This window comes from Platichthys flesus, chromosome 3 (assembly GCF_949316205.1).
Source record: "Platichthys flesus chromosome 3, fPlaFle2.1, whole genome shotgun sequence".
Taxonomy (NCBI): domain Eukaryota; kingdom Metazoa; phylum Chordata; class Actinopteri; order Pleuronectiformes; family Pleuronectidae; genus Platichthys; species Platichthys flesus.
Genome location: NC_084947.1, coordinates 19,640,903 through 19,666,783, shown reverse-complemented (window position 1 = coordinate 19,666,783; position 25,881 = coordinate 19,640,903). Strand labels below are relative to the sequence as shown.

The window sequence follows — 25,881 nt, the reverse complement described above, 5'->3', positions numbered from 1 at the left end:
TGTATCCGACAACAACCACTACACATAAAAAGGCAAAAAATCTGTTCCTTAGGGTTTGGAAACCAAATACAACCTAGTTTGAACTGCTGAAAACAAATTTTAATACATCTCTGCTCTCTGTCACTCAAACTCAGCCACTCTGCTCCTTGCTTGCTGTGTCTGCACAGGGGAAGTCTGAGTATGCCCAGCTCAAAGAGACCCTTGGTGCTGTGACGCAGGAGAGAGATTTAGCCCTGTGGGAGAGGAACCAGCTCCAAGGCAAACTGGAGAACCTAGAGCAGGTGCTCAAGGTGAGGAAGCTGGCTCCAAGGACAGACGCTGTCTGTCAGTACTGTGTGCCTTTGTAGTTGTAGTAGTCAATCTATCCTGGGATCCTAATTCAGGTGTTTTGACACAGCCTAACCCTTTACCAGTACCCCTTCTCCTACCTGTGCTACACTGCCTCCTTCTGGTTATCTTCTGGAATACTGTCTAATGTCCCTGACATGTCTGTTGCCTTCCAGTGTCGTGTTGGGAGTTCTGACCAGGAGCTGTGAAAGAGTAGAAGCTTGGAGCAGTCTGCCCCTCTTTCCTTTCCTTTTGCACCCTGTCATGTTGTCCTACCAGCCCCAACCTTTCCTTTCCTGCCTGTCCTCTCTCCCCCCTGCTAGATTTATAAGGTATCACTGCTATGTCCTTCTGTCAGGGAGCCGTCCTGTTCAGTCCCATTCTGAATGCTTTCTGTCACCCTCAGTGGCTTTGCTTATCTCTCCCTTTATCCGTGGGCTGCTTACTAGACATTACGTATGGTCACCTGGCTATATGACCACAGCACTGTGGAATGTAATTTTTGCATGAGGCAGGACAAAGAGTTTGGCTTTATGACGACGGGAGGGGGAGCAAGAGGAGATAGAGAGAGTGGGTCACCCTTCACGATGATAATGTCACCTTCAAGTTTGAAGACATTACCTATCTTAGACCTTAATTTCTTACTGGCATGAATAAATGTCACTTGCTTCTTTCACCTTTACAGTGTCGCAAAATATTAACTTATAGTGGGAGTGATGTGACTGGATGACCCAGGCATATTGTATTATGAAGAGTCCCTGTATTGTATGGCTTCTTCTGTTGTTGTGGATGACCACCGACAAGTGAGCACGCTATGGAGTTTGCTCACCCTTTTCATGTAACATTGAACCCTGTATTGATCACACAAAGGCAACATCACTGAGGACAGCTTTTCAAAGAGTCCTCATAACTAGACTTCTAACAGGTATTATGTTACTACCTAAAGGGGGCAGCAAACCTGACTGTGGATTGATGTTAGTGTGGTTTTTGTTCACACAGCAAAGCACCTCTAGTCCTCATCCATGAGCACCATTGTGCAAAAATTGATCTCTTGACATAAACTTTTCTCACATGGCATTTGCCGTGGCATAGTTTATGTCTGTCTTTGTTAAGGGTTTTAAGATCAGTACACTGTTACTCAGCCTCTGTATGTGTGATGTGTGTGCACATGTGACACCTGTGTTGCCTCTGACTGTGGAGTAGACAACTGGAGATTTTTGCATTTTGTGTCGGCTCAGTGCCGTTTGGATTTTAGCTCCCACTAACAGCAGCCCTCTCTATGCTCCCCCTCCCCACAATCCTCCCCCTGGTCTCTCCACCCCTGCACGTCCTGTGGACAGCATATGCGAGAGGCTGCAGAGCGGAGGCAGCAGCTAGAATTGGAGCATGAGCAGGCCTTGGCTGTACTCAATGCAAAGCAGCAGGAGATTGACCTTCTACAGGAGGTAAGGAAACATCACACTGCACAGCACCAGAGGGTCGGGCTCTCTTGTTCGCCCAACCTGTGTCTGTGTCATGGGGCAAAGAGCGTTTTGTCGGGCACCGGTGCAACACATGTGGTCCAACAAAGGTGAAGTCAACTCAAACTTTATTATAGAGAGCACAGCATAGAGTAGTGCACTCGACAGGCCATGGCACTCACTCCTCTGAACATTTCCATCAGTGGCGCTCCCAACGAATCCTCTCAACCTCATCCTTCAGCTGTCTATCACTATCCAAACCCTGAGTGCTCAACAATTCAGGAGCACTCCTCTTGTTTGTTACAAGCGACCAAATCCAGCATTCAAAACGCAGAGTAGATATGACACTTTTAGGAGGCTTACTTGAACAAAAAGAGAACGCTGGCCCATCAATGGTTGGTCTTCCTCCTCTGTGCACTGGAGCTGACTGTGATGTCAAAGCAAGCCTAGCAAGGGCCGAGATTGCTGATAGTGTGGACGTGATAGGAATTGTCACCAATGCCTCTTCCTCACTGTGTGTGTACCCCAGTGCTGCTGTTGCTGCAGTGTGGCTCTAACTTCCCAGTCAGCCTTTCATAGGCACAGTTCTCAGCTTTTTTCTCTCATTAGCAGAAGCTCATTATTGCCTTATCTTCCCTCAGACACTCTGCTCTCTGCATTCTTCTAAATTAATTGCCTGCAAAGTAGATTTATGAAAAGTCCACAGATGCTCCCATATTCTTGTGGAACGCTTTTTTTTTTTCCAGAACAGATGTTTCTGGTTCCTATAAGACGAAATGGCATGTATTATGTTATGTTCTGATACATTTTGATGTTTCTCTAAAATGTAAACCTTTGTACAAAAATATTTGTGTTTGTTTGTTTGTGAGCCTCTTTCATAACCACTGAAATATCCACCTCCACAGTCTGAATGAGCATCTACAGTTAGTAAACAGTTGGCAGTTTATTAGGTACACCTAAGCTAAACCTAAATCATTCAATACAGCGGTCCTATAGTAAACCGTACCCTCATCAAACTGAACATTATACTCTGCATTAGTTTTAGCCAGGTGTTCCTAATAAACTGCCAACTGGGTAAACTGTAGCTGTAAATATTCATCTGGTTTAGTTGCAGAATGACATAGCTGGGATTACCATGTCAGGACATCAGGGGTCTTAAACTCAAATAACCGCAGGGCCTGTAGCAAGGTTGTTCTTTCCTCTGTTGCCAAGTGAACTCTCACTTGAAAAAAAACAGATTCTGAGAAGAACCTCCTATATGTTGAAGGAATAGCTCTCTTCAACTCTCGGCCATAAATCAAATAAACATAGTTCCTGTTATCCTATTATTTCCTTTATTGTGAAATAAAAGCACTTTCATTTCTTGAGGCGTAGTTAAAGCTCAGAGAGGAACATTGCCAGGAAACTGATTGACTTTTATTTTTGGAAAAACCAAGATGAGAAAAAAAAGCATTTAAATATAACATCAATTCTTTTATGGTCGGGTGAGGCCCCTGGGACAGTAGTTTCAGGCCCCTACTTCAGATGTTCTCAGGCAAATGGTTTTCACACAGAAGTGTAGTAATGTGATAAATGCCTTCTTTCCTGCATGCACACAATTGTTACATGTTGCATAACTCTAAAACTGTAAAACCGGCTTAAAAAAGAATAAATTATAAAAGGCAAAAATGGTGAAAGAAAAATCTACTATATCTTTAGCTGGTTGGGGTTGAGTAAAAAAAACATCTCTGCTAAAATGAAGGCACTGTAAGCAAATTTTAAATAAGGTGTATAATGGGGAGGAAAAAATAAACTCTCAATGTTTAAATGATCAGAGATGGTGGCTTTCTTTTAAACCATTTTCACCCTGAGCACCAATGAATGAGAATGTTTCTGTTTTGTCTGCACGGGCCTTTCATTGGTGTTATAAACTGCAACTAAACTGTAATATAAATGAAGGTGAACTGAAACACTGCACCCTGTGTTTCCTAGGCTCAGGTTGAGGCTAAAAAGGAACATGAAGGCGCTGTCCATCTGTTAGAGGTGAGCGTCTGGACTCTCTGGGGGGTGGGAGGGCTTCACTCTCTCTTTTTGTGGTTGCTGCTTGAGTTTAAGGGACTAGTCAGCCCTGAGGCAGACCTGTGTAGACCTAGAGACATGTCCTGCTTTTTTGTCTTGACCTCGTACCTGAATCTTTCTGCTCCTTTTATTTTTTACCTCTCTTTTTTGTATTAAACAATATTGCTGAATTGACTTGTGAAGTAGACATTCAACTGTATTTTCAGCTATTAGCTGTATAATAGGGTGATATGTATGCGCGAGTGTCAATGATCACATGTGAAATTATGCTTTATTTCTTTCTCACATCTCTGTACGGGTGTGTGTTGATGCTTATCAGAACCACTTGGACAGCATGCAGGTATTTCAGAATTGCTTTTATTTACTTACTTGATATTTATTTAAAGTCCACACATTACTTTGACCGATCAAGCGTGACGCGTTTGTGAAGCTTTAGGATTTTACAGGGTTTCTGCAGGGTCATAAAAAGTAAAAAATTCAATTAAAAAGGATTTATCTTTAAAATATGATGCACCGAAATTGGCCTTGTTAGGTCTCAATCAGGTTCATTTTCATGTAACGCTACTTCTGTCTCGTTTTTTTGGGGAGATGTTTCGGCGGCATGCAAAGTTTGCAATGTCTCCATGTGTTGTTCCTTTTCAAAAGTATAGATATTAACATGCTGTAATCAAACTACAAACAAGAACAACATGGAACTGATGATTGAGTCTACAAACCCTGGTCAGAATGTATCAGCTCATCTGTGGGAGATTACACGTGGTGTTTCGAGGGTTATTCTCTATTCTGCTACCACACCTTATCTTCCCTTATGGGGAAATTAAAATAATTTTGGGACTTTGATATTCTATCAAGACCAATGTCTCACTTGAAATTGGTCTTAAATTTCATTAATTATGGTCTTGAAAAGTAACTTCAATTGTTACGTAAGTTAATTGTAACTTGTTGAAACCTGCAGAAACCCTGTTTTAAACTCTTTTTATGAGCAGAAAATAGAAACACTAAACATTTAACAAATCTGAGGTAGATTATTTTCTCTTTACTGTGCGTACACAAGGCATAAGTATTATAACATTAATTATATTGCTATTGATGAAAATTATATTGCAATGGATAAATATATTGTTTCATTGCCCAGCCGTAGTTCAGAGCTGCTTCAGCACAATCTTTCTTGGCCTTTACCACAAATCCATGTTTCCTTTCATTACAAACTCACAAGGGCTTTTAGACAGATGTGAGTGACAGCATTAACCAGGCTCCGAGATGATCATAAGGAAATATTCAGCTACACTCGCTTAACAATTGATGAAAAGATTCAGACATTTTCAGAATACGAATCCACTACAATAAAAAATAAATGCCTGGGGCTTCTCTGACCACCCTTAATTCCACAAAATCAAAGCCCATCATCACACCGAGGCATGCAAATTTAAATGTATAAGACCAGATATTTTTGAAGCATGTGTTAAGATATAAACAAACCAAGACTATAAAAAGGGTAGCTACAGTAAATTAATCCATAAAGTATATTACATGAGTAAAATTGCAGTAAAAAAAATGGTATATTGCAGATGTTTTGCAATTAAACATTGGTCATTATATCTCAATATTGATGCATTCAGTAGGTAGCAGTGTATTGTTAGCAAAGAATCACAAACAGTAATGATTGTGATTCTTTCCCGTTGTAGTATTGCATGCATGTTCTCCAGCACATTTTTTACAACCTGTCTTCTTTGCATACACCTGAGAACTGAATGATGCTATTAAAATGAATACCACTTAATTTACTAATTCTATTTCACAACTGCTGGAGTTCCTTTTGTCGTCTGTTTGCTAACAGCATGTGATATCCGGCAACAACCAATCTGCATGAAATGGACTCTTTTCACAGAACAGTGAATACAGTGCTGTTGCAGCAGGCCTTTCCGTGTGTTGGGCAGTGAAAAAGAATTCCACGGTAGTTTCAGCGTTTCAGATAGAGAAGTGGTTTCTGATGCATGACATTGTTGAGAAACTTTTGAAATCACCGTAGCATTTGGAATTTCCTTTATTTCTGCCCAAACAAATATGTTCATGTTGTACAATTTTCTTGCTCTTAAAGTATTGATGATGATATTTAAAATTGTTGTTATTGTTCACTGATCCAATGAAAATACCGTAACTAACACTAGGGTGGCACTCAGTGGAGCAACACCTCTGCCAAGGCTCAACAGTGCTCTTGAATTCAGTCAAGCTGCACCTCATTGGACACACAGACATCAGTTCCTTTAAAAGGTTTTTCCCTGACACCAAGTCTTCTGCCAAATTTCGTAGAAATCCGTGCTGTTCTTTATGTAATCTTGCTTACAAACAAAAAAGCAACAAACAGAGAGGGATGAAAACGCTAACCCTAACCCTTTTATACTGTATTATGGAACTCTTTTCAGCTCTAGAACATATCTGCAACAGCGTGAGAGTGTAATTAGAATTGACATCAGATAAACTACGTTACCTGTCTTTGAATGAATATGGTAGCCAGAGCAACAGTGCGGCTCATGAATGTGTTTGTGATAGATTTTGGACAGTGGAGGCAAAATCCTTATCAGACTTTGACTACAAAGACAATACTTTGTTCACTTTGTGGATTTTGGTATTTTCGGGGAATTTACTTTACAATAAATACACATTTTGAATATCATCAGACTCATCGTCTAAGAAACTGCCGCTTGGTATATCCATACTTCCTTGATGAGGTTTGAGGCTTTTTTATTTTTCAATATTATGAGCAGTAAGTGTACCTGTGCATGTGATTTGTAAACTGTACTGTCAGTAGTAGTGAAGTAGGTTTTTCACTGTGATGACTGATTAAGATGTTTTAAGTGCTATCATTTCATTCCTCTTTCTGTTTGTGTTTTTTACAGTAGCGGTACATACAGTCCCTGCTGGTCATTTGTGTATTTCTGTGTGCAGAATGTTCAGACCAGCATCCTGTGCTATCCTTATTCTTCTTTTGCTTCTCTCTTTTTACCATCCTGTCTCTCCCTCTCCTCCTTATCTGCCTGCCTGTCTGTCCTCTTTTCTTACTGTCTCTCTCTTCCTGTCTCTCATCCCTCCCTCAATGACTCTCCTTCCTCACCATCATCAGGCCAAAGTCCGCGAGCTGGAGGAGAAATGTCGGAGTCAGAGTGAGCAGTTCAACCTCCTGTCAAAAGAGCTGGAGAAGTTCCGGCTCCAGGCTGGGAAGTTTGACATCCTCAGCACGGAACCTTTAACTCTATGTGAATCTCCTGGGTCGCCCAATAAATCTTTGTCTCAGCTCCTCAATGGATTGGCTGCCCCCCTAGGAAAAGGTGTGTACGGGATCTTTTTATTCCAGTATGTATGACTGGTCATATAATAGTAGGTAAGCTTAAGTGTTTTTAGCAAAGAAAATAGAAATCATGACACATCACAGATATTCCTTGGTGTACAGATCATCTTTTTAAATAGAGATGTGAAGGTACCATTTGCCCTTCCTTATTCTAATTCAGGTACTCAGACTTTGAGTCTCGTCAGATACCAAGTTCAGATCCGATAACACGGCCTTTGAAAAGATAACGTGTACAACGTATTTTAACAGCTCTGTGCTCCAAACCCTGTGTGGAAGGGATGATTGCTATCATTTGATTTGGTGCCTAGCTCAGGGTTAACCATCTGAAAAACAAATACATACATAGAATTAATGACTTAGGACTTTCTTTATTATCTAGTTTGACAGTCATAACTGAAAAATAACACAAATAAAACAAATCTACAAAATAACAAAAAATCACTTACTATATATAGCTTCGAACTGAAGTATTGCCTTCAGTACAATCTGCAGTTTTACTTATGGGACTTTCCAGGGGGAAATTCTGCCCAAATGCTCATCTTTTTGCTACATCTGACTAATGCTACACTGCCAGAATCACTTATTCCTCTCTGCTTCAAAAGCAGTACTTGTCAGTGGCAGCACAGTGCAACTGCTGTTCTGGCAGCAAAGAAGTGATATCTTAGAAAAGGAAATTGCAGTTTTGTGAAACCAATTTACATTTCCAATATTGGTATTGGAACTTCTGTATATTCCGAGTATATAATAATATCTCATTTATGAATTAAGTCAACAACAAAAAAACAGGACAGCATATTTATTCTGCTTGATGCCGGCAACTCTTATGTTTGGTTGAATAACTTGTACCATATCCTCTCTGTCATGTAAGAGACGCTGGAAGTTAGTGATCATACTGTACATCTTACAAGTTCCTTCAAAATGGAGTGAACAAATTTGCAGCTGCATTTAGAGGTGTGAGTTCAGAGTCAGACTTTATCTGTAGTAAACAGACTGCTAATAAAATAATCATAGTGTAAAAGAGGGTCCAGCCGGCAGAACCTGGTGTCAAATACACAAATGCTTCATTAATTACAGGTGTATTTATCAATACACTTGACAAAGGTGTATTTGTCAAGTCTTTAAAATGTTATTAATCATGTTTAAGTCACTGGTAAGTGACGATTATAGCACATGGAGATCTCTACCTGAATGATCCCAGGTTGAAAATATTAATAATCAGTTGAAGTTGTGGAACTTTTCAGTTAAGTGGGCAGGTACGCTGATAACTTATTTTACAGGGTTAGATCACAATTTTCTTACGTTTGAGATTTGTGTCGCTTATTGAATATTTCAAGGATTCTATTTCTGTGTCCTTTATCTGTGTCTGTGTCTCTGAATTGAACATAGAGAGTGGCTCAGTTAATTAACTCTATTGTAATATGATTGATCAAAGTTAACTTAAGCACATTGTGATGTGAGGATCTGATGTGAGACGTGTTTGTTCCACAGGCAATGAAGCTCCATCAAGCAGATCTTTGATATCGGAGTTCATTCGACCGCTCCAGATCAGTGGAGACAAGCCCGAGCTCCTCTCCGTCAAGCCAACATTCCTCACACGCGGTCGAGCCAGCAGCCCGGCACAGGCCTTCCTCTCTGAGGTATCCCATATTGTCCGTTTGTTTGCCATATGGCTCCTATTTCATTGCAACATTCTTCAAGTTACACATAGTAACTATATCTCAAAATCATAAATTACAACATGGGGCTTCAATAGATATTCATATTTTATCATTTCAAAGTTTTATTCTGGTCTCCTAAACAGCATTGACCTCTTCTCATCAATCCGCTTCCTCTCTCAGGATTGTTATCCTTTTGTCCCGACTGCACTTTGTAACAATTTTGAGAAATATGCTGCTTGGTCTTAATCTGAGTAATATGTTATGGCTGAACAAGAGAAAATCTATACAGCAGGGATACATGAGGCTTCCTGGTTTTACTCATTCTACAGAGTATTTGGGATTGATCACAATATTTTAGTGCACAGGAGGAGAATATATCAAATATAAGAAATATTTTTAATGTGCTCTTTAGTAAAACAAAAAATAATTGGACCTGCATTCATTTTACACTTTGACTGTGTATAGTTGCAATCCTCAACAGGGGTGTTTTAATTTAGAGTCATTGATCTTAGCATTTTTTACGCAAAGTTGATATTAAATCTCTTGTGTTCTGAAACCTCTGAGAGGTAAAAGCATTTGATGTTGGTGTTTATTTGTTCCTTTTTTATTTGATCCAGATGGACAAAGAGCTGAGCTCAACCACCAGGTCCAAACCAAGATTCACTGGGAAGGTTCGTCTGTGTATTGCTCGGTACAGGTACGTAAACACAACACACAATTACCAATTGATCTACTGTTCACAGTATATGTAGTTTCATTCAATACCCTACACATCCATTTACTGGTTCCAGAAATCTCTGTTGGTCTGTACGGCATCTGTAAAGTATATCTCCAGAACCGTTCATCGTATCGGCTTGCCACTTGACATCGGTACTATTTAGGGCCAAAGGAAGTGCAGTGCTGAATGTAGTGGGATTTGTCCACACAATAAGTTTAATATTAATACAGTTTGAACCAACAGACCACCACCGCTCCGTAGAAGTGGCGGCTGCACCTCATCTACGTAAATGAAGTTGTCGGTCGCGTGCTTCACCAAACTTTGAATAAACAGGTGCACAGTTCTCATTGCAGCAGCGGTGGTTTCAGGGTTCTGCAGACCTGTCCTGCAGCTGGTCTTTACTCGCCTTGCCTCAATCACTGCAGGTCACTTTCACAAAGAAAGCCCCATTCCAGTCCAACTCCAAACAGGAATTTCACTAGTAGACTAATAAGTAAATATGTTAATGTTGTTATGAAGCGGGGTTGTACAGGGTGATCATTAAGAGAGATTGCAACAATCCTGTGCATGCCCCTTTACAATAGACTGATCTGGCTGCTTAGTGTCCTGGAAAAAATTTGCTGAGATTCTGTTCTTACTCTCACAGAGAGTCTGTGGTCTTAAAGATGATTCAGTGTTTCTCTCTCTCAAGAAAATGACCTGTCAGCACAAAAATAATTGAACTCCTCACGGCACAAGAGTGTGAGTCCGAGCCGGAGCTTTCAACCCACACTTTTTCTAGCCCTGTCATATTTGTAAACCCACCCAACAAATTTTTTAAAAATTGGATCAAATTTAATACCCGTCAAAGCAGCACTCTGAAAATCATTTCCCATGGCGTACATATAAGAGAGTATGTGTTTGACATTTAAAAAATCCTTTAGTGGAGAAACTATAAATATACATTTAATAAATATATGACTTTGGCAGATTAATTGTCCATTTATGTTTTTTGCTGTAGTTACAATCCTTATGATGGGCCTAATGAGCATCCTGAGGCAGAGCTCCCCCTGGTGGCAGGGAAGTACCTCTACGTTTACGGGACAATGGATGACGATGGCTTTTATGAAGGTCTGACCTGACTTGATTATTGTTTGTTGTTTTGTTCTAAGTATCACTACAATATCAACTTTGCTTTGCCTGTTTCTCAGGAGAGCTGCTGGATGGACAGCGGGGCCTCGTCCCATCCAACTTTGTAGATTTTGTCCAAGATGAGGAGACCTCGTCTGTCCAGCAAAGGGGCACAGTGGCTAAACAACCTGGCTACCTCAACCACAGTAGCCTGGGAACTCAGAGACTGGGGGTCGGCACAGGAACAGGAACAAGCATTAGCAGCCTGCTGTCTGACAGTAAACTAGACTGTCTAAGTTCAAGCAGCTTGGGCATTGACCTCATGGGTTCTTCCAGCAATGGAACGGGAACGCTGGATGTCAGCATTGACGAGATCGGTGAAGACATTGTGCCTTATCCCCGCCGCATCAACCTGATTAAACAACTGGCCAAGAGTGTAATTATTGGTTGGGACCCCCCTGTGGTTCCACCAGGTTGGGGTTCCATCAGAGGCTACAATGTCTTGGTGGATAAGGAGGTGCGCATGAGTGTCCCCTACGGGGGCAGGACAAAGTCTCTTATTGAAAAGCTCAATTTGACTACCAACACTTACCGTATCTCAGTGCAGAGCATCACTGACCGGGGCCCGTCGGATGAGCTCCGGTGCACTCAGCTCGTGGGAAAGGATGTGGTGGTGGCACCTTATTACTTGCGGGTGGACAGCATCACGCAGGTCTCTGCTGAGCTCTCCTGGATGCCGAGCAACAGCAACTATAGTCACACCATCTTCCTCAACGGTGCAGAGTACGACATGGTCAAGGCTGGGGGCTACAAGTACAAGTTCTTCAACCTGAAGTCCATGACAGTTTACAAGGTGAAAGTTGCGGCGCAGCCACATCAGGTGCCTTGGCAGCTTCAAATGGATCAAAGGGAGAAGAGGGAAATCTCGGTGGAGTTCTGCACTCAGCCTTCAGGTCAGCCTCCGGATCGTATCTCACATTCACACTTCATATGCAGGCCCTATTTTACTGTGAGGTGAATAGCCACAGCAAGACTTACTGTGGTCGTTTTAGTCATCCTAGCATGGCTCTAATGTAGATCAGTTGGTTGGTGGGATGATCCATCATTTGTTTCAGGTGAAAATATTTCCATTATATTTGTTACAGATATTCATAAGGCCCTAGCATGAATCCTAATGATCCCCTGACTCTTCTTCTAGAGCCACAGTTAAGTTAATATCGTGATATGAAGTGAATTATCTCAACTGCTGCTGCATTGCTTATCATGACATTTGATGGAGACATTATTGCCCCCACTTCCCCCCAGGGTGAATTCTAATAACGTTGGTGATCCCCTGATTTTTTCAACTAGTGCCATCATTAGGTCAGAAGTATAATTTGCTCAATACTTTAGTTTGCATTAATAGCATTGCCATTATCATTAGCTGTATGTTTTAAGTGCTAATGAGCTAATTATCACATCATTCACTAAGATAATAAACATGGTAAACATTATAATGGCTTACAACCATCAGCATTGTCATTGTGAATATGTAGCCATGAACATGTAGCTCAAATCTGCACCCTACCTCAGACTCACAAAACTTTTGGTATGACTTAAGTCTTGTTATACTGCTGTACTTGATTTTAGTCGTGTTCAATCAAACCTATACTTCCATAACCTGATTTTTATCGACAGTTGGGGACAGTGTAAGATTTAAGATGAACTTGTTTGCAAATTGTTACTTATTTACTCATCCAGCAAACACAAAGCGACATTAGCATTCATTTATAGAAATATTTGAATAGAGCCACGTAACACTGGGAGCATGAGTCTCTTAAAGCAAAATTTGCATAACTAGTGAGCATAGATTTCTTCTCCCTCGAGGCTTGTTGATGCTTTGCGGTTGCAAGCGTTAACTTGAGTCTCACAGCCTGGCTGTCTAGCTACAGGAAAGTGAGAATGTGAAGTGATAACATGCAGCTACAGTTTACTGTGTGCGTCATAGTATAGGTATAAGGTATTTAGCCAGCTGGTTGCAGCTAAAAAAAGGTTCAAACATGTCATATGGTTTGTTTCCATCACTATATGCTCAGGGGTATGTGATTCAAATTTTGTATTGACGTGGTAAATAAGCGGAGGTCCGGGGGTAAGATGAAAACATATTAGAACATTTGAAACAGATATGATCAAGTTATGAGTAGTTAAAGGTTAAGGAGAAAGAATAAAGGAAGGAGACAGAGGGAGTGACAGAGAAAGAGAGGCGAGGACAGAGAGAGAACGATGCTGAAGTTTGAATTGACGTTTTCTGTTGGCAGCTGACAAGCAAACATGCCGGGAGTTCGTTAAATGATCTGTCTATTGAACATGTTAATCAGAGGGATCAGAAGTCTCTGTGTTGGTGGTGGGCAACTCAATAAGGCGGACAGTGTCTGGAGGGACTGTATTAAAGCTTTCACACTCAGCATGTGCCCCTCAAACAGGCGACTTCATTAGTTGTCTGCTGAAATGTGATTAAGATTGCATTAATGTAGATTCTCTGACCCACACACAGCTGCACGCTGCAGCTCGGAGATACTGCTGACTGCATCTGCTCGCTCTCTCTCTCACTGTGTGACTGCAGGGGAGCAGCAGCACTGCACAGATGGGGCATGTTGTTTAGTATGCAGGCATCGCTGACAGATTGTGGAAATTGCAATGTGTCTGGGAGTTTTCCTTACATTCCATAGAATACTGTCAGATAAACTGGCAGCAGGATATTGCAGTACACACACTGATGGGTGAATGTTGTCAAACTTGGCCTTTTCAACCAATGTTACGCTTTCAGTCGATATGCATATGAATGAATCTCGGGAAACTGCGGAGAGGAGTATGAATACAGAGAAATCATCAACAACATTTGAATTTCGTAAATACTCCATTCATCTGTCACTGGCTCATGGTATCATAGCGAATGCCCGCTGTTGATTTCCATGGAATAAGTGAAATTTAGTTCACACTGTTTGCAATACAGTTAAGAGTAACACACAAGGTTAGGCTATATGCAGTACTTTAGATTGAGACATACTATACGGTTGTCCGTGAATGAGGATATCCTTACTCCAGTCCTCTGTAAAATGGTTTACTGCATGTGAGATGTCCATAGTGCTGAGGTCAGCACAGTCATCTGTGATCAGATTGGCAGAAATGCCTCAACCACTGTTGAGCTCTTTGTTCTTTCTCTCCTTATCCAGAGAGTGTGTTATGCTCCTCAGGGCCCCCTCTACCTCCCCAGGAGGTGCATGTTCAATGTGGTCAGACGCCTGGGTTCCTGCAGGTCAGATGGAAGCCGCCACCTCTGTCGCCTTCAGGAACCTCCAACGGAGCCAGTGTGATTGGCTATGTTGTGTGGACAAAGGGAGAAAAGGTACCATGTGTCACAAATGTTAGAACAAATTATATTTTGGAGTCTCCATCAGGTGGCCTTTACCTTCCTCAGTGACAAATTCTGTCTGTGGTACTCTATTGCCATCTCATGGAGAAAAGATATAATGCCTCTGTGGGCTGCTGTGTTGTGTTGTGTTGTGTTGTGTTGCTATCATTAAAACATGGTCAAGTATATTGTGCTTGACCTTGAATATAATAATCTGTGTGTAATGATAATAAGGAAACATTTTGTATTGCTCTTAAGCCAATATATAAGAGCTACACATACCTGTTTTTATGTCTTTATGAGGGTATGGGTACAGAGTGAGTCCTTTTTCAGCCTAACTTTCTGAATTGCTCTTTGGTAACTTTGGACTCTGGTTTCTTTGTGAATGCAGATCGCAGAAGTCTTGTACCCAACAGCAGATTATGTGACCGTGGAGTTAAACAGGATTCAGGGTCTAGAGGCCAGAGAAATCATTGTAAGGACGTTATCAACACAAGGAGAGTCCCAGGACTCTCCTGTGGCCGTCATCCCACACAATCTCTTGGGCTCTCCACGCCTCTCCCACCGAACCATGGCACCCCCTCCCCCTATGCCTCACCTGCAGTCCCATCCAGCGCACTCACAAACCCATCCTCCTTACCCGTCAACTTATCCCCCGAATCACCCTCAGCCCCAGATGCAGCCTCTGTCTCGACCGCAGCCCCACACGCTGCCCCACACACAGTCGCACTCGGAGCCTGACCATCATCCTCCTCCTCCTCCTCAACCCCAGCCTCATTTCCAGCGCCACCCAATGCCCAAGTCCAAGCCGTTAGTAAGTGCCAGAGAGCCAGAAACCAAAGAGCACGGGGTGGGCCCCCGGCCATCCCAGTCCTGGGAGCGCTCCTCCTCTCCACTTCCAACCATGCGCGGCCACAACCTAGAACCGCCCCAATTTCAGCCACGGCGATCGCCCTCTCCTCAGAGGATCCTTCCGCAGCCTCAGGGAGTCCCCATCACCAACACCATCGCCAAGGCCATGGCCAGGGAAGCTGCCCAGAGAGTGTTTGCCGAGGGGAACAGGGTGCGTGGAGATTTTATAATAAAACTGTGTTTATCTCATTATGTGACAGAATCTAAGGTTATACTGATGTTATTATTGTTTATCATTTGAACATTCTTAAGATACTACATTTTTTTTTTACATTAAAATGTAACATTCTTACATCAAATTATTTGGATCCCTTTTAAATCTAAAAGTCGTACATTTCTCTTGTCAGATTGAGAAAAGGAATATCTTTAGTGAACGAGGTAACACGTTGCATCCACTCAACTCTGACGAGGAGGAGGATGGATACGACTCTCCTCATGCAAGGAGGAGAGGAGCCTCGGTGGATGAATTCCTCAGAGGCTCCGAGATGCGCGGACAGGTACTTAATAGTAAACACAACAAGCTGTGCTCAGCCAATCAGTGAGTGTTGATCATTTGTAGCTACGAAGAACATGGAATCAGTTTCCTACATGTTGAGAAAATCAAACCGAATTAAATCAAATCATATCCTATCACGTCCTGTAAAATTAAAACCTTTCTTAAAGTTTATTTCAGAATATGTAAAGACATTTTATCTGTTGTACTACTAGTTTTAGTTAAATCCTTTTAAGGGAAGTCAAAAAAGTATACAAGTGTGAAAAAGTCCAGTTGTAAATGGAAATTCTACTTATTTTGCTTATTTTTGTACATGTTACTTTGCGATACACACTTTAGCTGACAGTGACTACTTTTACATGGACTCATATTTTCTAACTATTTCCCTTATTCAAAATAAGATATTGTTACGATTACCATGTTTACATGAGTTGCTAATAGAATATTCCATTCATATTCCAGTTTACATGTTACAGAGCTTAGGCTAATGGATAAATGTACGTGGATATAACATATGGGGTGATTTCTTTCAAATTTTGTAAAAGCTACAACTCGTCTTAATTTCTTTGTTTACACCCATGGTGCGTGTTCAAGTTGGGTTAGGGTTGGTATGTAAGTGCTGTGTAAATCTTGATGTTAAAAAATGCAATGAACATTCCAATAAGACGTTTTAAAGCGATGAAAGTCTACATAATGTGACTGAGGTCGGAATACTCCACGTAGTAATTCACTTATTGCTTATTCTGAGTGTGACCTTACTCAGGTTAAGGTAATCAGAAAGTGCTTCAAGAGTCCTATTCAGACTATTGGTTTAATCGAGTTTGTATCAGAATATTGCTGTCCTTGTATACATAGTCAATGTCCTTTCTCTCTTATTTAAAGCTGGCTGTTGCCACGTAGTCCAGCACCGAATACGTCACCAATTTAAAAAGATATAAATATACAGTTAAGAACTTGTTGCTCTCTACCTAATATGCTTCAGTTTCTCTGGCTCCCTCAGCAACATCATCACCACTACAGCCACAGTGAGGAGTACCAAACAGAGAGCAGCCGGGGTTCTGACCTGTCCGACATTATGGAGGAGGACGAGGAAGACCTGTACTCTGAGATGCAACTGGAGGAAGGCCGCAGGCGCAGTATCAACTCTCACAACACTCTTAAGGTACTCAACTGCACGCATTCATTCAGTAGTGGCACCCGTGGGAAGATAGAGGAGGGGGGGGGGACGAAGGGTTTAGACAGAAAACGGGGGTGGAGGGTCTTGCCCCCTGCAGATGTACCCACTCTCTCTCACAGGCTCTACTACCAGGCCCATCGTGGCTTTGCCTGGCTGGACTCCCGCGCTTTTCATAAGCTAAATCAGCCTCCCCACACAAGACTGCTCCTCCGTCTCGACCCCCCAGCACTGCTTAATTCATTCAAGGCTGAGCTCATGGGAATGGCTGTGTATACATAACTGTACAGCATGAGAGAGAGAAACTAAAATCATTGTTTTGTTACATTTTGCATTGCATTTTGATGCTCTCTATACCGCACTGAATGGAGTGTTAAAATCAAATGTTAGAATGTAATATTGAATGACTAATTTTGATAATATACTTTACTGTATCAAAGGGTCATGGCATATCAAGGGTATATGGGAATCTCATTTAAGTGAGCACTTAAATGGAAATATTCACTTTTGTGTATGTCTGTCATGTCCTAATGTTCTTTTTTCTGTTGTCGATGTGGATGTTAACATTGTTGCTACATGATCCTGTGTTCATTTGGTCTGTCATTGGGTAAATGTGGATATTAAGCCAATCCGCCCTGTAATAATGTGAGAGAGAGGTGATTAGCTCAGGGGTTTTGGTATTGACGAGGGGTATTCACTGGTGTATCAACTCTTTTAAATACACCAGTACTGCACCTCCTCTTTGTCATTGCCATCCAATCTATAAATCTCTGTTGCACATAATCCATCCCTATCTGTAAAAATATTACAATTGTAAAATATGTTAGGTAATGATATTGTTAAGAGGATAGTTAAAGATGAATTTGGGTTTTCCGTGAGCACATAAAGGAAAGTTCTGTATGTTTCACTAAATTGTTTTGCGTAAGAAGTGTCCTAATGATACGTGTTACTTAGCTTCATGTTGTAGTTTTGGGCTTTTATGAGACTTTATTTATTCATCTCATCCTCATTGATGATTTCATTAACCCTTTACCTGTGGCACTAACTTTTTTTTGTTTGAATATTTCTAATTTCCCACAAGCGAAATTCCCTCCTCCTCTTTTAACGTCTGTGCTCTCGCTCAGTTTCTCAGTTCTCACACCATATGTTAGCCTTTACAGATTCCTGTTCAGAGCATGCCATTTTCTCCTCACGGAATGAGACTGCATGTCTTAGTACATTGCCACAAGTAACTAATTCTCTCTTTATTTTGTCTTCCCTCCCCCATTTGTTCTATTCACATTCTGTGTTGTTTCCTGCCTGTTCTAAAACCTCCGAAAAACTTTCCAACCCCCTCACAAAACAATCTAAACTGAACGTTTTGAATTGAACTAACTGAACTGTGAAAATGTGGAACTTTGCCTCCTGGTCATGACCGAAGGCATATTACAAGCGTCAGGACTTAGCTGAGGATAGAGACTGCTGGGACCTCCAGAGGGAGGTGGTGAAGCAGAAGTCACTCCGCAGCAAACGTCTCCACAGCATCCCAGAGGTGGCCGAAGAGGAACCTGAAAGCGTGGACAGCATGGGCCAGCGCCCAGGAACGCCGCACACTCAGCGGAGGATGTACCCCCAGGATACCCAGACGCACAACCATTTCACCCCCAACAAGACCTCCCGCCATCTGCAGCGCCAGCGTTCCTCCCCCCGCTTCACCGACAGCCGCTACTACTGTAACACAGACGACCGCAGTCTGGGACGCCCCAACCGCCAGAACACCAAGAGTCCTGACAGCGGCTTAGACTGCGGTAGTGAGGAAGAGGGATCTCTTGGTCGGGTTCATCGCGGGTACTACACTCATGGAAGCCCACTGAGGGGACCCGTGCGCATCATTCATTGTGAGGGCCCAGTAGAACGGCGGGCCCTGGCAATGGGCCGTAAAAGAACTCTGACCCGCCAGTGCAGCGTGGAGGAAGAGTTCTCCGACATTCCAGTGACTGCAGCCAAGTTTGTTCACACGGGTGACTTTAGGAAAAGGGATAAATTTGGGCCTGGCCGGGAGGCCGGGTCGCGAAACTACTCCAGGGAAGGCGCCCTGAGCGAGGGCCGGCTGAACGAGCTGGACAGGGTCTATTACAGCCCCCACAGGGAGGCTAGGGCCCAGTCTTTGTCCAGGCTCAACCGGGACCAGCCGCTGGTGTGTGATCCACACTTTCCGCTGCACTTCCCATACGCAAGCTACAGCCATTCTGTTTTCTTAATGTTGTTTGTTTTTTTCTTTACCCTTCCTTTCATATTTTTTTTCGCATTGAGTTATTATTACACGTTCATGGTTGGTCTGACTTTAATTTTGTGTGTATAAGTTTGCTTGTACTCAGAATATCAGGTGGATTTTTAAGTCAAGCTTTTTATTACCTAAAGGCCATTTAACTAAGTTTTGACTTCTCATGTCTTTGAGGAGAAAGATTCCACTTAAGGAAAGTCTCTGTGCGGTGCATGGGAACGTGCTGCTTGTGTCTTTTCTGCCCCCGCCAGCTGCTGGCTTCATATGTTGCTCTTCACATCTCACCGTCTAGAGCGACGAGCAGCGCTCCACCACGTGCTTGGAGCTTTATTTCGGCCTCTCATTGCTTTTCATACAAAACGAGGCCAGATCGAGACTCTTGCAGCCCGCTGGGCTCCATTTGGCCTCCAACCCATGCACATCATCTCTCGCTTGTCTTTTCACTTGTTTCTGCAAAACCCCAAAATCTCATCATCACTTTGAAATATGAAATGTGTTGATTGTTGTAACACAAAGCCCCAGGATGAAACTATAATGGCTTTGCTCATCTAACCACATCTTTATCCATTTTCAATCACACTCACCCTCTGCTCTCACTCTGTTTTTCTTCTCATCCACTCTTTCTCTCTCTTTCTTCTCACCATCTGTCTGTGTTGCCATCATTTGCTTCCTTTTCTCATCAAGGAGCTGACATGCACAGAACAAAACAATTCAAGAAAATGGTCTTTAGCTAAACATCTGACCCGTTGGGACCCCCAGGTCTTGTTGTTGTTGCGTTGGGGGTTGATTTGATTTGATTGTTTGTTTTTGATGGTTTGTTGGATTTCTTTGTTGTTTTATGGTATTTTTTTTCTATCATTTTGCCTCCCTAAGGACAAATGGAAACCACATAATTTGCTCTTGTGGTTTCCAGTTGTTGGAGCAGGATTTTGGGATTCTTTTAAACGGTTTTAAATGTATGTTTAAATGTACTTGTCTTTTTATTGCTGGCCCTGCTGTTGTTCTAACCTCTTATCTGTTGTTTTTTACTCTTAAGATCATTGGGAACTCAGCGTCACACGGAAACGATGATCGTCTGGACCACTCGGGGAGGAGGCCGGTTCACATCGGCACCCCCCCTCAGCGACGACCCATCCCATCCATTGGTTAGTGAGGTCACCATGTGAGGAGACGCCTCATCCTCACCTGCAGGGCCACTGATGTTTGTGCTGTTTATACCATATGTTTCCCATCCCCATGAGAGCCGAGCTGTACGTCTCTCCCAAAGAGCTTTAACGACCTCATAGACCCTTGTATGTGGGGTGTCTGAACACCCTGTAGCTCTCCATCCTCATGAGCTGGACTCGCCAAATGTTCACATGCAGATTTGCAGGAAGGTTTCCCCAGATACACCCTTTACTCTTGTGTTTACTGTGGGTTAACATGTTTTGTCTTGTTTTTTTACGTGTCCACCCAATTTGACCTCCCCCGCAACAGTGAAATGCATTGCTGTTTTACACCCAGTGACTCCAGAGTGAAACCTGTTGCCTTGTACACCTTCCCACATCAGGGCAACCTCATCATCTTACTGTCTCAGCATGAGTGAGTGGGCCATGGGGTAGAGCAGAGTGTGTGTGTGGGGGATCTCTGACCGTAACGTTGTGATTGGTGTCTTCTTTAGAGATCACCATGGACAGTAACAGTGAGGGGAGTGAGGGGAACCTCTCACCCGTCAAGGACGATGTTTACTATGGCAGTGTAGCTCGGCGCAGGATATGGCGATCTATGTCCTCAGAGGATCAATATGGTATGTGATACAGCTTCTCTCCAAGATGACAATTAACCTTAACAATGCCAGAAAAGGCCCAAAAGAAATCATTGTTGAACACATGCAGTGATATCATGGTGGTCTTTGTTCTGATAGCTGCTTTGTTTAGCTTATCTTATCTTAGCTGAATAAAGCTGACGGGGGAAGACAAGACTGGCCACTTTTTCCGTTGCTGGAGAATGAAAATCCTTTTCCCTGTATGTACTCCTACTCCTTCTATCCCAAGAAACCCCAAACCACCCACCACTCTTCCCATCTAACCTCCATATCCTGGCCACTCTCCCACCCCCACCTCCACATAGCCCATCCTCCTCTATTCTTTCCTTTTTCGCCAACTCTTCTTTTCCTTTTCCTTCCACCTTTATGAGCCAGCAGCTCGTTGGTATTGCTGGTTTTTGCATGACCTGTTTACAACACAGTGAGAAGGAAAGACGCATTACTGGAGGAGTTTTTGCCTTGTTGGTATCATTCGGTTGCACGTTCATAAACTCAGCTGCCATCGAAAGCACATTCTACATCTTCCACCAAAAAAGAATATCTCAGTTGCCTAGTTGGTATTGGTTGCTCTACCCTAAAGCCATTATTTCAGACTTACGATCTGCCATTGAAACATTTAACATGGTGATTCATGGGACGCATGGGAAACTGATATCAGGTTCATCCCTTCCCCCTCACTGTCCCTGATATCTGCATTGCTGGGAACGACTGGGGCATTTGATGTGTCATCTCCCTTAGGAACGTTTCTCCTTTGCCTTTTTGTTTTTTTGTTTCTTTTTTTTTGCTGCACATTGTTTCCAGATTGTGGCCTAAAAGCATGACACTACACCTGCATTTAAATGTAGGAATGCTCTCCTTAACATGTCCAAGTGAAAGCATGCATGCTGATCAGCCTCTGTGAGATAAGGCAGTGAAACAGCAATGAACAATAGTTCAGCGTTACCTGTGTCCTCCCGGTGTCCACAGTCTTTGAGTTTTCCCTTGCAACCCAAAATCTGCTTGGCGTGTGTTTCCTGTGCGTGCTGTGTTGTACCGTGTCCTGTGATGTTTGGTGACTGTCACGCCAGCAAGCAGAGCTGTGTGAACGAAGAACACTGCTGTGCTACGATTGTACCGAGCCTTTGATGTAAAAGCATCCTCTGCTTTTAGTGCGTGGACGCAGCAGGAGAATCGTTTTCCAAATAAGAGAAATTAAAACAAAAAAATTTAAATTATGGGATTTGATCTCTGGCTCTTTTTTCACACATGACTCTCACCGCCCTCTCCCCTGTCAGCTCTAACAAAGAGACATCTTCTGCTCTCATTGCCTCTGCAGCCAGCGTGGCTGTATAAGGCTGGTAGTAGCAGCAGAGGCCTCCTCTATGTTTCAGACGGCTATGGCGGTCGCAGGCACGGGCGGGGACGGCGTTCCCTGGACTACTATGAGGAGTCGGAGCCGGAGGAGATGACCCGTGTGTTCGTGGCGCTGTTTGACTATGATCCGCTGTCCATGTCTCCCAACCCTGATGCTGCTGATGAGGAGCTGCCGTTCAAGGAGGGCCAGATTATCAAGGTATAGGGGAGGGATGTTTCATGCCTACCTAAAAAATAATAACGAGAAAATGATTCCCCTTATGCTTCAATGGTGTCTTAGATCATGCCTTTAGAATTATGGATAAATTGTAGTAATCTTTGCATGTTTTGTGGTATCTGTTTTGTGGTATCTGTTTCCGGCTGCGTGTCTTCACCTGACACTTTGTTGTTCCTTCAGGTGTTTGGGCATAAAGATACAGACGGCTTCTACAGGGCGGCAATCCGAGAACGAGTGGGTCTGATCCCCTGTAACATGGTCTCTGAGATCCAAACGGAGGATTACGACATGATGGACCAGCTCCTCAAACAGGGCTTCCTGCCTCTCAACACTCCTGTGGAGAAGTTAGGTGAGACATCATTTGCCCTCCAGTACCCGCTCCCCTCAGCTTCTTTTGGTTTTACTTTGACCTTTTACCCTTTACGTCTTTCTTAGGCAACTTCATGTTCTGCTAAATTGTCTTTAATTGACACAATGTCTCCTTTCCTCTACTTTCCCCACTTAATTGCGTTTTGTCTGCTTTCCTGTGAAGTGAACTGCGACCGTTTCAAAGATGGCCGCTCAATAAATCGCAGGTCCAGAAAATCCAAGAGAGGTCTGTGTTCCAGTGAAACGCTCTACTGCTCTCTGCTCTATCTTTACTGCTTTTTTCACTCCTCACCATCCTCATTCATCTGTGAACTCATTTCTCCTGCATGTATCATCTTTACGCATCTCCCAGCTACACTACTCACATGGACATAGTTCATTTTGAAATCCTGATGGTCACATATCGTTGAGATTGTCGGACCTGCCAGGCTGTTATGTGTTGTCACCGGTCATCGCATCCTTCAGTGAAGTTTTGCTTACGACATTACCACTGATTACTTTTATTTTTCTGTCTTTCTTTCTTTCTTTTTGTCTTCACAGAGAGGAATAGGCGGAGCGGCCGTCAGCATCCAATGTCGACACGAAGAATGGTCGCTCTGTATGATTATGACCCCAGAGAGAGCTCCCCTAACGTTGATGTAGAGGTACTGTTCTCCCGTCACTCCAGCTTTCCACTGTGACTGGACCATTCTGTCATCATCATGTGACCAATGCATATAAACAGCTAAAGTAGATAACATTTCCAGGTGAAGTGAGATAGTTACTCTGTCATTTTGAAGATTTAGATTATAAATAAATGTGTTTGACATTCTGAGAAATATGCTTATTAACATGCTTGCTAACAAGAGCTGGATGAAAACATTCATATTACTCTTATGTTAATGTTAAATGTAATTTCGTAAGCTGGTTAGCTTAGCCAGGCAAAAGGGAGTGGAACCAGAGGGAAACAGCTAATCTACCTACCTGCTCCTCTGAAGCTGACAATCACATTTGATCTTGTCTGACTGTAAAATGACAAGTTGTGTTTTACAGCAGGAGAGAAGAACATCAGTATTCTGATTGAACAAGATGAATGCACTCGTCTAAGTCTTGTGCATAAATCACGTAAAACCACAAACAAATGATTCAGTGTGTGAATCAGTCCGCTTTAGAGGAGCTGGTTTTCCAACTTCTGGACAGAGTGCTGCTGTTTTCCTTCTCCTTCCAGCTCATTGTTACTGGTTTTATTATCATCTTTACCAGGCAGATAACAGAGTGGTATATATTTCTTATCTAACTACTGATATGACTAACTATTAATTTAAGATCAAGATAGTTGAATGAGGAGTTTCAGTTAGCATTGTGTTAGCTGGAGGATTGAAAGTTTTGTCTAGTACTGTTGTTTTGGCCCCTCCCCCGGTTTCACTTACTCTCACCTTTCTATTGGCACCGCCCCCGACACAGTATGAGGGCAACAGACTGAATGAGGAGGTGAGTGAGGGTGAGGAGGGTATGGAACTGTCTGCTCTGTTTGTGTTTCCTTCCCCATTTGTTGGCGTGCAAATCATGACTGCCTCTCCCCCTGGCAGTCATGGATATAAAGCCCCACATGCATTGCCCGAGCCGGCATCTCCCTCCACGGTTTGGTCTTTTTAGTCGACCTGTCCCCTACACATTGTACAATGCACATCTGCTGTGTTTGGTCTGTGTGTCCTTAAGACTCCCTTAGGAGAGATGTGTCCACTGTAATGCAATCCTGTCTTCACAGTTCCAACATTTGATGCATTTATAGTTGGTCTGCTCAGACTGAATTGACACTGGTGTTTAAGACGCATCATATTGATTTGGAGAAGGAAGCACAGCATTTTAAACTCATAGAACCCCAGTAGATTTGATGTGTTGGAAAATTCTTTGACTCACATTTTGTAACTGCTGTAAACTACAACTACAGTAGAACCGGGCAGACGTGTCTCAAGCCTCTTTCTTCTCTGACAGGCTGAACTGACTTTCTGTGCCGGTGATGTCATCATGGTCTTTGGTGAAATAGATGAGGATGGCTTTTACTATGTAAGTACCAACTCTTCTTTGTGTTTATTTGTTTACACTTTTAATTAGACAATACAACCTTAGAGGTTAAGTATAGTAGATACATCTTTACATAAAAAAACATCTGTACAATAAGGTTTAACCTGATTAGGGCTCATATCATTACGTCCACTATGCCAGTTTTAAAACCCTAACCTGAAATTATTTAATACTCAATGTCACCTTATACCAGTTGTTTTTCTTTCTAATTTTGCAAAAGCTACAACTCCCTTTTAACATTAAATCTTGTGAACTCTCAAATTGCTGTAAAAACTCCAATAGGACGCTAATATATATATATAAGACATATACATGTAAACTTAATGTGACTAAGGTCAGAATACTCCACATCTTCATTAGATTATCGCTTATTCAGGGTATGACCTTTATCAGGTTAAAGGGATAGTTCACAGATATATGAAAACTCACTCACTATCTACTCACCACTATGCCGATGGAGGGTCGGGGGAAGTGTTTGAGTCCACACAACCCTTTAGGAGTTTTAAGGGTAAACAGAATTGCAGCCAGTGTGGACATAAAAAAAAAAAAAATCATAACATGACTTAATATTGCTCCTGTGGTTTCATTTGGTAATCAGAATATGATCTTACCATGACTGTCTTGTTCAGACTGTTGGATCAATCTGGTCAACATCAGAGTACTGGTGTCCATGTAAACCTAGTCAAAGAGTTGTGAAGATGATTCACTTTGGGCATCCAAGGTCCTGGACATAAAAGTGTCTTTTTCTGCAGAGGAAATCCCTTTCTTAGTTGATTTGCAGACTCACCAGTCCCAGCAGGAAGTCTCCATGTTGAATCATCAGCACAAAAGATGAGCCATTTCTAAAGAAAGATGAAGGTTCTGTGATAAAAAAGACACAAAATCAAAAGACATGAAAAGACAATTCCTCGCCCACATCCCTGCAAGAAACCGCCACAGTGTTTAAAGTAGGCTGTGAGCTCTGGTCATGCCATGTTGAATTATACTTCATTGAGCTCTGCTAATACATTCAGCCATCTGCAGATTCTGGGTCAGAGGAGTTTAGCAACAACAAAGCAAACTGAATCCGTTTAAGCTCTTTGTGCCCCAGAATGGAGTCTTCACCCAGCTATGGCAGCAGTTAGTGAACCCAGCACACCACATCTATTTCGGAGAAACAGTGAC

At 42.5% G+C, this 25,881-nt stretch overlaps 1 protein-coding gene across 1 annotated transcript in view; it reads left to right on the top strand.

Annotated features, from left to right (window-relative positions):
• Positions 1 to 1,578: 1,578 nt before the first annotated feature.
• Positions 1,579 to 25,881, top strand: part of rimbp2b (RIMS binding protein 2b) — a 30,000-nt gene continuing 5,697 nt past the window's right edge. The window contains exons 1-17 of the mRNA XM_062383628.1: positions 1,579 to 1,772; positions 3,759 to 3,809; positions 6,967 to 7,171; positions 8,680 to 8,828; positions 9,467 to 9,546; positions 10,568 to 10,677; positions 10,758 to 11,630; positions 13,890 to 14,062; positions 14,460 to 15,131; positions 15,328 to 15,477; positions 16,474 to 16,635; positions 19,947 to 20,055; positions 22,085 to 22,266; positions 22,465 to 22,633; positions 23,194 to 23,297; positions 24,097 to 24,123; positions 24,628 to 24,699. Of these exons, the coding sequence (XP_062239612.1) occupies positions 1,671 to 1,772; positions 3,759 to 3,809; positions 6,967 to 7,171; positions 8,680 to 8,828; positions 9,467 to 9,546; positions 10,568 to 10,677; positions 10,758 to 11,630; positions 13,890 to 14,062; positions 14,460 to 15,131; positions 15,328 to 15,477; positions 16,474 to 16,635; positions 19,947 to 20,055; positions 22,085 to 22,266; positions 22,465 to 22,633; positions 23,194 to 23,297; positions 24,097 to 24,123; positions 24,628 to 24,699 (3,390 nt within the window). The 5' untranslated portion in view covers positions 1,579 to 1,670. The remainder of the gene's footprint in view (positions 1,773 to 3,758; positions 3,810 to 6,966; positions 7,172 to 8,679; positions 8,829 to 9,466; positions 9,547 to 10,567; positions 10,678 to 10,757; positions 11,631 to 13,889; positions 14,063 to 14,459; positions 15,132 to 15,327; positions 15,478 to 16,473; positions 16,636 to 19,946; positions 20,056 to 22,084; positions 22,267 to 22,464; positions 22,634 to 23,193; positions 23,298 to 24,096; positions 24,124 to 24,627; positions 24,700 to 25,881) is intronic.